The sequence below is a fragment of the Ictalurus furcatus genome, chromosome 1 (assembly GCF_023375685.1).
Source record: "Ictalurus furcatus strain D&B chromosome 1, Billie_1.0, whole genome shotgun sequence".
Lineage (NCBI taxonomy): Eukaryota > Metazoa > Chordata > Actinopteri > Siluriformes > Ictaluridae > Ictalurus > Ictalurus furcatus.
The window spans coordinates 37084054-37094996 of record NC_071255.1 but is presented as its reverse complement, the minus strand read 5'-3'; the positions used below and the strand labels follow the sequence as shown (position 1 = coordinate 37094996).

The 10943-nt window shown below is 45.1% G+C and overlaps 1 protein-coding gene across 1 annotated transcript in view; it reads left to right on the top strand.

Moving 5' to 3' along the window:
• Nucleotides 1-7725, top strand: part of LOC128611390 (rho GTPase-activating protein 21) — a 105573-nt gene extending 97848 nt beyond the window's left edge. Inside the window, exons 24-25 of the mRNA XM_053630891.1 lie at nt 1985-2016; nt 5562-7725. Of these exons, the coding sequence (XP_053486866.1) occupies nt 1985-2016; nt 5562-7088 (1559 nt within the window). The 3' untranslated portion in view covers nt 7089-7725. The remainder of the gene's footprint in view (nt 1-1984; nt 2017-5561) is intronic.
• The last annotated feature ends 3218 nt before the right edge of the window (nt 7726-10943 follow it).

Sequence of the window (10943 nt, the reverse complement as noted above, 5' to 3'; positions counted from 1 at the left end):
AAGGGGTGTGCAGGGGGGGCTCGGCTCCCGATGAAGAAACGCCACTTGAAAGTAGAGTTTGAGAAAATGATCAATTCTTTAGTTATCTTTTCGTTTTTGTTTTTTCTTAGTGTTGTCTTTTCTCCGTAGCTAGCCCCTCTCTGACCCCTCCCCCCCCCGTCACTTCTCCTCTTGGTTGGTTCCATAGTCATCCCTGTTGTTGCCATGCTACTGTTGTCATGACACCACCTCCTGCACTCCATCAAAATATAGCCTTCTTCTTATTCTCTTTTGCTCGTGTTCTCTTCTGTTGTCACCTCCTCAGTAGTAGTGTTTACGGGTATTAAAGCTACAGATGTGAAATTTCAGGCTGCTGAAGGAACGCCTGTTTGTAGCTGCTATAACATAGCTGAGACCAGGAACGTCCACTTCATTAAATGTAACTATAAACGGGTAAAAAGTACGACGTGTCATACTTGAATTAATGTTGGAAAATTGCTATTGTCTAAGAGGAATAAAACACGTGAAGATTGGAAAATAATCAACTTTGTCCTGGTAACAGGGGCTCTGCTTCATCACACCAACCTGTCGTTGATTATTTTACTATAACCGTACGTCCTGAATTTTTTTTTTTCCCCTTAAATAAGATTACACATAGTGCTTATCTAAAGCTCCACACACCAGTGAAAGCTGAGGATATTATGATTGAAGGGAAACAGATTGTGAGAAGGTGCAGAACCCTGAGGAACACCCTGAGGAACCGGCCCAGTAGAGGATAAACTCTACGTTGGGTGTTATTTTGATCCTTATAACTTGGAGTATTATTTTCCTTGTATGTTTTATTTCTTATTCTTTTCTTTCTAAGGAACAGTGTGCTCAACACTGACCCCAGATTCCTTCTTCTCTCTTTATTCGTTTTCTCTTTGTACTTAGTGGTTTTGGTAATTTTCTAATAATTATGGTAAAGTGCACGCTGCCTCAAACACCAGAACTGCCACATCCCACTTGCATGGCCCTTCTTGTCGTGTCTCCACAGCAACAATCAATACCATGATAACTTATCAAAACTAACCTTCACTGCTTTGATTTTGGCTTCCTGGCTTAATCATGAAAAACCTTTTACATTCACATGTTTGTTTATTCATTAGTTGTGAAAGCGGGGAAACTTCGCCCCCTGCTGGAGGACATGGACCTGAGCGTAACACACTGTGCTGCTCACTCATTCATGAGCCCTTCACTGCAGAACCAAAAGTCCAGGGGGTGGAGTCAGACCTGATCTAGCTCGTACTACCTGGGCAGAGTCAAACCAAAAGTCCAGGGGGTGGAGTCAGACCTGATCCTGCTCCTCCTACCTGGGCAGAGTCAAACCAAAAGTCCAGGGGGTGGAGTCAGACCTGATCTAGCTCGTACTACCTGGGCAGAGTCAAACCATTTGTCCAAAGGGTGGAGTCAGACCTGATCTAGCTCGTACTATTTGGGCGGAGTCAAACCAAAAGTCCAGGGGGTGGAGTCAGACCTGATCCAGCTCCTACTACCTGGGCAGAGTCAAACCAAAAGTCCAGGGGGTGGAGTCAGACCTGATCTAGCTCGTATTACCTGGGCGGAGTCAAACTAAAAGTCCAGGGGGTGGAGTCAGACCTGATCCAGCTCCGACTACTTGGGCAGAGTCTGGGGGTTGAGAAAACTCATTGTATTTCATGCTGGATAAGTGTGTTTGTTCTGTTTTACAGCATCTCATGGGTTAAGGTTTAGGGGTTAGGGGAGGAGTTGGATCAGGTCCAGCTAGCTCCACCCACTAGACTATTAGTTGTGTAGTAATGATTCATCTCTATTCATCTGCATGCGCTCGATCCATTTCCCCCCTCTCTTACCCTTTATCTCGTCTTACACAGAGTGCTATGCTCCCTGTCCTGCCTCAGTATTGTCTCATTATTGTTTTTGGACTGAGTCAACTCATTGATTTTATTTATTTCCTTACGCACTCTCTCTGTTTCTTCCTTCACAGATTCACCCACTAGTGATTCGGCCAAATCGAAGGTGAGTGCGAGTCCGATTTCGAACTCTCTCTTGAACACAGTTCACAAAAAAATACCCAAATTCCCTCTCGAGTTAAACACGAGCAGCTCCGACAGACGGATCAGAACCCACCGAGACCTGCTTTCTGCACACGTCACGCTTGCTAAAAGTCACGACTGCCTGCTGCTGTCGACCGATGCGACGCATCCATGTCATACACGATTATACTGTGCTGAACTCCATCCGGCTTTCGGTGGCTGTGTTTACATGCAGAGCTTTCCACCAATCCGAATGAATTCATTCCAGTTGTAGATTTCTAATAAACCGGCCAGTGTGTAGACAGTTCGTGTTGATATGCACGTGACGTGAAGGCTGATAACGCGTAACGCATTTTTAAATGATTTCCATCTCAGAGGCAGAGAGAAGCAGAGAGAAACAGGAGGAGCAGAGAGAAGCAGAGAGAAACAGGAGGAGCAGAGAGAAGCAGAGAGAAGTAGAGAGAAGCCGAGAGAAGTAGAGAGAAACAGGGAGAAACAGGAGGAGCAGAGAGAAGTATTGAGAAGTAGAGAGAAGCAGAGAGAAGCGGAGAGAAGTTGGGAGAAGCGGAGAGAAGCGGAGAGAAGTAGAGAGAAGCGGAGAGAAGTAGAGAGAAGCGGAGAGAAGTAGAGAGAAGCGGAGAGAAGTAGAGAGAAGTAGGGAGAAGTGGAGAGAAGCGGAGAGAAGTATTGAGAAGTAGAGAGAAGCAGAGAGAAGCGGAGAGAAGTTGGGAGAAGCGGAGAGAAGCGGAGAGAAGTAGAGAGAAGCGGAGAGAAGTAGAGAGAAGCGGAGAGAAGTAGAGAGAAGCGGAGAGAAGTAGAGAGAAGTAGGGAGAAGTGGAGAGAAGCAGAGAGAAGCGGAGAGAAGTAGAGAGAAGCGGAGAGAAGTAGAGAGAAGCGGAGAGAAGTAGAGAGAAGTAGGGAGAAGTGGAGAGAAGCAGAGAGAAGCGGAGAGAAGTAGAGAGAAGCGGAGAGAAGTAGAGAGAAGCGGAGAGAAGTAGAGAGAAGCGGAGAGAAGTAGGGAGAAGTGGAGAGAAGCGGAGAGAAGCGGAGAGAAGTAGGGAGAAGTGGAGAGAAGCGGAGAGAAGTTGGGAGAAGCGGAGAGAAGTAGGGAGAAGCGGAGAGAAGTAGGGAGAAGCGGAGAGAAGCGGAGAGAAGTAGGGAGAAGTGGAGAGAAGCGGAGAGAAGTAGGGAGAAGCGGAGAGAAGTAGGGAGAAGCGGAGAGAAGCAGAGAGAAGCGGAGAGAAGTAGGGAGAAGTGGAGAGAAGCGGAGAGAAGTTGGGAGAAGCGGAGAGAAGTAGGGAGAAGCGGAGAGAAGTAGGGAGAAGCGGAGAGAAGCGGAGAGAAGTAGGGAGAAGTGGAGAGAAGCGGAGAGAAGTAGGGAGAAGCGGAGAGAAGTAGGGAGAAGTGGAGAGAAGCAGAGAGAAGCGGAGAGAAGTAGGGAGAAGTGGAGAGAAGCGGAGAGAAGTTGGGAGAAGCGGAGAGAAGTAGGGAGAAGCGGAGAGAAGTAGGGAGAAGCGGAGAGAAGCGGAGAGAAGTAGGGAGAAGTGGAGAGAAGCGGAGAGAAGTAGGGAGAAGCGGAGAGAAGTAGGGAGAAGCGGAGAGAAGCGGAGAGAAGTAGGGAGAAGTGGAGAGAAGTAGAGAGAAGCAGAGAGAAGTAGGGAGAAGTAGAGAGAAGCGGAGAGAAGTAGGGAGAAGTAGAGAGAAGCGGAGAGAAGTAGGGAGAAGTAGAGAGAAGCGGAGAGAAGTAGGGAGAAGCAGAGAGAAGTAGAGAGAAGCGGAGAGAAGTAGGGAGAAGCGGAGAGAAGTAGAGAGAAGCGGAGAGAAGTAGAGAGAAGCGGAGAGAAGTAGGGAGAAGTAGAGAGAAGCGGAGAGAAGTAGGGAGAAGCGGAGAGAAGTAGAGAGAAGCGGAGAGAAGTAGAGAGAAGCGGAGAGAAGTAGGGAGAAGTGGAGAGAAGCGGAGAGAAGTAGAGAGAAGCGGAGAGAAGTAGGGAGAAGTAGAGAGAAGCGGAGAGAAGTAGGGAGAAGCGGAGAGAAGTAGGGAGAAGTAGAGAGAAGCGGAGAGAAGTAGGGAGAAGTAGAGAGAAGTAGGGAGAAGTAGAGAGAAGTAGAGAGAAGCGGAGAGAAGTAGGGAGAAGTAGAGAGAAGTAGGGAGAAGTAGAGAGAAGTAGAGAGAAGCGGAGAGAAGTAGGGAGAAGTAGAGAGAAGTAGGGAGAAGTAGAGAGAAGTAGAGAGAAGTAGGGAGAAGCGGAGAGAAGTAGGGAGAAGTAGAGAGAAGTAGGGAGAAGTAGAGAGAAGTAGGGAGAAGCGGAGAGAAGTAGAGAGAAGTAGGGAGAAGCGGAGAGAAGTAGGGAGAAGTAGAGAGAAGTAGGGAGAAGTAGGGAGAAGTAGGGAGAAGCGGAGAGAAGTAGAGAGAAGTAGGGAGAAGTAGAGAGAAGTAGGGAGAAGTAGAGAGAAGCGGAGAGAAGTAGGGAGAAGCGGAGAGAAGTAGGGAGAAGCGGGGAGAAGTAGGGAGAAGTAGAGAGTAGTAGAGAGAAGTAGGGAGAAGCGGGGAGAAGTAGAGAGAAGTAGGGAGAAGTAGAGAGAAGCGGGGAGAAGTAGAGAGAAGTAGGGAGAAGTAGGGAGAAGTAGGGAGAAGTAGGGAGAAGTAGGGAGAAGCGGAGAGAAGTAGAGAGAAGCGGGGAGAAGTAGAGAGAAGTAGGGAGAAGTAGGGAGAAGTAGGGAGAAGTAGAGATTGTGAGCACAGTAAAGTTGCTCAGCATTTCATATTTGTCCCACATTCTGAAACAAAGGCTCTCGATGTTGACAATAACATAAACGGCGCACCTTACCCACTGCTAAAGCAGATATAGAATTCCTGTACTCATCTACTAATGTTACCAAACCCCGTTTCGGAATAACACAAGAAATAAAAGTTTTATCAGAGTTTTCACCCTTTTATTTTTACAATATTAGATGCTGAACTTCAGTGTGTTCGTTTTATGCCTCACGATGATTTGAAACGGATTCAGATGTTTCAGGACAGTTGGACCGTTTTCCACTAGTCAGAGTAATCAGACATGAAGGTTTACACGACTGTTATACTGATATTTAATGGATTATTAAAATGATATTGACCCACCTTGCTCAATTGGACAGAAATTTCATTCGGATTGGACTCTGGCGTTTTTTTTTTATTATTCCGGTTGAGCTCTCGTGCGGATTATGAACAGATTATTACGCTGCATGTAAACACGGATAACGGTGAATCGATGGTGTCACTGCTAGTGTTGCTGGTGTGCTTTATGAGCTCTGGCACTTTTCACTGAGACTTTTCTCTTTTGACTCTGTCTTTCTTTTATTTGAGCTGATTACAGAGGAGCAGGTGGAGTGGTGTTGCAATGGCCACAGCGGTTAGATCTTTGACTTCCTGCTCTTAATGCTGCTCTCAATGCTGTTGGTGCTTTCTCATCTTGTTCTTAATCATCGGTTTTTCCTCATATATTTGTTTCTCCTTCCTCTCCTTGCTCTGTCTCTCTCCACCTCTCTCAGGGTTCATGGGGGTCGGGGAAGGACCAGTACAGCCGCGAACTGGTCTCCTCCATCTTTGCTGCAGCTAACCGCAAACGCAAGAAGCCCAAAGAGAAGCTGCATGCTAGCAGCTCCGATGATGACCTGGATGCTGTTTTTATCGAGAGTGAGCTGCAGAACCCGAAACAGATAGAGCCGGATTTATCAGGAGACTCACATGATGGGAATGAACCTGAAAAAACACCCAAGGGGCGCAAAGAGCACAGGAACTCCTTCTTCTTGAAGAAACCGTCTCCCTCTAAGATCTCTGAATCCCAAAAATACTCTACACTGCCCAGTCTCCGCCTCCGAAATCCAGCCCCTTCCAAAAGCTCCACATCCGAATCACCTTCTCAGGTGGAAGACCTTGGCGCCACGAACCCAGGAACATGCAGATCCAGGAATCGGTTGAGAATTTGGGACATAGTAGTGCCGTCTGCCACAGATCTACCTCCAACCGGTTCTGTCGGAGGATCAGCCACGGCAGAAGTGAGCTCTATCACTTCGGATTACTCGACCACCTCCTCCATGACTTTCCTGACGGGGGCGGAGTCGAGCGTGCTCAGTGCGGATTTGCAGAGCCGGGGCGGAGACGAGGCCGACGACGAGCGCAGCGAGCTGATCAGCGAGGGACGACACGTGGAGACGGACAGTGAGACGGAGTTTCCTGTTTTTCCCAGAGGCACGACGACTCCTGTTACCCCATCCGAGATCGTCCCTAGAAAGTCAGAGTGTACTAACGTTCAAAAACCTTTAAACCGCTACATCCTGGCTTCGCAAAAGCTGACGGCGTTCAACACGTCCAAGAGGCGGTCCTTGCACCAGAAGACGGACAGCGAATCGTCGTTAGAAGTCAGAGCCGGGCGAGAGAGCGAGAGGATGAGCCGGAGCGAACCGAGCCGTCTGTCTCGCGTTCTGGAAGCGGTGAAAAAAGGCCGTTCTGCGGGAAGCATCAGCTCCGCCTCTTCCTCCTCCCACAGCCAGGCAGAACCAACAAAGCGCCTGAGTATCACCGAGAGGTTGAAGTCCCATTTCCGCTCATCCGCAGACGATATGTTTGGCATCGGAGGGCAGAAAAATAGCAGAAAGAAAGAGAAAAGAGTCCGTCGGAGACACACTCTGGGTGGGCAGCGGGACTTTGCCGAACTCGCGGTCATTAACGACTGGCGTGAACAGGGTGGTACCGAGAAGGGGGCGGAGCTTTCAGACGCGGACCGGCTCAAACTTCAAAACTCGAGAGAGATTTCCATTCGGGACTGGATCACCCGCGAGCGTTGGCATCCTGGGTCTTTGCGGGCTGGTTCACAGGGGTCAAAGGTCGTGACGGGGACTGATGAAGGTTCGAGTTGTCCTGCTTCTACGCTAAGTCGCCAGTCCAGTCTGGATCAGTTGAATGGGGGGGAACCAAAGTGCAAAGGCAAAGCCAGCTTGAACTCGGGCGCCGATGCTCACCCACATAAACTTTCCGGGGCTCAAGTTGTGCGCTCGCAGTTCTACCAATGTTTATAGAAAATGTCTGCATATGTGTGTGTGTGTGTGTATGAAACAAATGAAAGTGAATGAATGAATTAATGTTCATAGAGGTACTGCACAATATTTTTTATCCTTTTAATCCCTTCGCCTCTTTTTAACAAAGTATATATATATAAATATAAATATATATATATATAAATATAAATTGTATATATCTATATGTGTACAGGCTCATAAGAGGACTAACTGGAGTTAAATGTATCAGATTTGAATTGTAATCTCAATTTTATGGATCAAAGTGGCTAAATGTTCCCTCTTGTAGTGGATTCGCCAAGACACGTTTGGGATCAGACTTTTGCATCTTTTCGTCATTTTTTCGCGTCGTTGCTAACGTAGCTAACGAGTAAGAGAAATCTCTCATAAATCCCCACGTAATAAAGTCATTATTTCACAGACTGTGACTCCAAGTGCCTGTACAGATTTAGCCGTATTTTACCTTCTATAAAACGAGCATAGCTGAATCGTGTCTGAATTGAAATGTTGGTAAAGAGTGCGTTATATCCTGTGGAAAAAGAGGTTTTGCACGCTTTTCTTTAGTATAAAGTCACTCTAGTAAGCGATAGCCCTTTTCTCCAACTGAAACCAAAATAAAACTAATATATAGACACGTCTATATACGAGAAGCGACGTTTCCGGGGGCGTTTAGGTAAGCTACCAAGTTCCTAGCATGGGTACAGCATGCATACGTTACGGTCATGTGACCTGTTAGTGATCAAATGCAACAATAAGCACTTATAATGAAGGACAAAACAATCAGTCCCGTGTGGACTACTACAGACGTCCTCCATTAGACATACTGAACAGGGACGTGTAATCCCGTCTGAACAGTACTTAAGAAAAATTCCGGTTGTCCAAGATGGTGGCCCCCGTACTATTCCAGTGTCCAGCTACATGCTGAAGTTTAGTACATGTTTATAATTACCTGTAACCCCACTGAGCCACATCAGAACGTCTGTAGATACAGAGTGGGGAAGGTATTTTGGGTGAGATAGATAGACGACGTTTCCCATGGCACTCCAGTGCGAAAAACTAAAGATGCAAACGTCCCACAGCACATCTTGGTCGATCGACTACATTTGTGGTGAAGGTGAAATGGTTTACATTTGTTTTTGTTTTGTTTTTGCTGAATTGTTAGAAGACATTACTGGAAAGGACGTCGTGGTCAAGGTCTTCTCTTGAAACCCCAGTAATATGAAGTTTTCCTGTTGATCTTCAACATTAGAAGATAAAAAGAGCATACGATACAACCGACGTTGCTATCTTACCACTAGATTTCTTGATTATCAGTCATGTTTTAGCCCTCCAGCATGTGCAGAGTAAATTAGAACATTTTGCTAAGGGTAAGGACTACAGAAGGAGACAATACCGCACTAAAATACGGTGACACTAACGCTACGTTCGCACTAGCAAGTGTCAAGTCGCTTGTGTAGCATGTTTGTTTGTCGCTTGTGGGTGTTTTTTATTTGACATTTTTTTAAGTCCTGATGAGAAATGTTCTCAGCTATACATAGCTTCTACATCTGACGAGTTAAACACCATTTAAATCCTCAGTGTTTTGATTTACCGTCATGTTACATGCTAGCTTCCTTAGCAGGTTAGATTAGCAAAGCGAGCTAAATGGAGATGCTCTCCAGGGGCGCCAACAACTTCCGCGATTTCCTTTTTAGCGTGTTAATGTCTCTTAACGACCTCTTAACGAGAGGTCATGTAGGACAGGACAGTTCAAATCTCACTTGTCAGGATGTCGCTTGCTAGTGTGAACGTAGTGTGATGGGACAGACACTAAACTAGATTATAATAGTGTGAGTGTTTAAAGGACAAACATTTATGTGGGGAAAAAAAAAAAAAGTCCTAAAATATCCAGTTTTTTTCCTGTACTTTAGATTTTTTTTTTTAAATATTATTCTGAAGGAAGTCCACGTCAGGACTTGTTTTCTGTGCTGTGTGCTGTAGGAAGCAGGTTTTTGTTGTTGTTGTTGTTGTTGTTTTTTACAATGCAATGAAGCAGCCAGCATCACAAAGTGAAAAAGTGAGAATGAAGTCAATTTATATTTCTATTTATAGGAATATAAAAAAGTCAGAGCCTTTATACTGGTACTACAGGAAGTTCTAAGCATTAAAGTCACACAAAGTCATGTCTGTCTGTAATGAAGTGCCTCGTAAAGCTAATCTCTGGAACAGGAACCTTTTTTTTTTTTCTTTTAATGAACTGTTGCTCTTGTCGAATATTGCAAGTTTTTTTTTATTCACCAGCTCTGCGATCTAGAGTTTTGTAGGAAACGATGTGACTGCAAACCAGTGCTTCCAGTCTTAACGCATCTTTCATTCTGTTACTGGTCCATTATATATATATATACACATATATATATATTTTTACATGCACATGTTGATGTATTCAGATGGTAATGTCTGGGTCTGAGAAAGTATGTGTGCATGACAAACAGATGCATGTGTGATGACCAAAATGCTAAAACGAAGAGAAAGAAGGTTAAAAACACTGGAAATAAATCGTCTTTTTTTGAGCCCGGGTCTTGTGTTTGCTTGTTTCTTGTTTAAAAGCTAAAATGTGAGTTGGCACAGCTGTACATGCCACTGCAGTTTAATCTGAGTCAGGTCAGGTTAACAGCTGGCCGTGACGTATTATCGCATGAGAACAAGACAACTAAGGAGTGATGATTGCGCAGTGCCCCTAGTGGTGTGGAGAGTGTGTATTAAGATGTGCCTTTATGGCCACGCTTTAATTATCTCATTCTCTTGCATTACCAAGTCATGGCCACTCCTTCATTATCTCATTCTCTCCAGTTACCAAGTCATAACCAATCCTTCATTATCTCATTCTCTCCAGTTACCAAGTCATGGCCAATCCTTAATTATCTCATTCTCTCCAGTGACTAAGTTGTAGCCGCTCCTTCATTATCTCAGTCTCTCTATTGACTAAGTTGTGGCCAATCCTTAATTATCTCATTCTCTCCAGTTACTAAGTCATAGCCAATCCTTAATTATCTCATTCTCTCCAATGACTAAGTTGTAGTCAATCCTTAATTATCTCATTCTCTCCAGTTACCAAGTAAGTCATGGCCAATCCTTAATTATCTCATTCTCTACAGTTACCATTTTGTGGCCACTCCTTCATTATCTCATTCTCTCCAGTGACTAAGTTGTAGCCGCTCCTTCATTATCTCATTCTCTCCAGTTACCAAGTCATAACCAATCCTTCATTATCTCATTCTCTCCAATGACTAAGTTGTAGTCAATCCTTAATTATCTCATTCTCTACAGTTACCAAGTCATGGCCAATCCTTAATTATCTCATTCTCTCCAGTTACCAAGTCATGGCCAATCCTTCATTATCTCATTCTCTCCAATGACTAAGTTGTAGTCAATCCTTAATTATCTCATTCTCTACAGTTACCATTTTGTGGCCACTCCATCATTATCTCATTCTCTCCAGTGACTCAGTTGTGGCCATTCCTTAATTATCTCATTGACTCATGTTACCAAGACATTACCACTCCTTAAATATCTCATTCCCACCATTTCCCACGTCATGGCCACCCCTTAATTATGTTGTTCCCTCATGTTTTGAATTTATAACTGTACTTAAGTATCTCATTCCCATCTGGGTATTACACTGTGAACATGACCTGTTTAACATGAGGATTATGGGTTCTGTTCATATAAACAGCATGTAATGAAAGTAGCTGAAAATGAAGTCATCATCTTCCCCGTCCATCCATGCGCAGCAGTAGATCATCAGCTACACCTCTCCATTAGTGACCAGAATGTTGCTGGTTCAAATCCCACGATTCTAATATGGTGTTTTTCCACCAT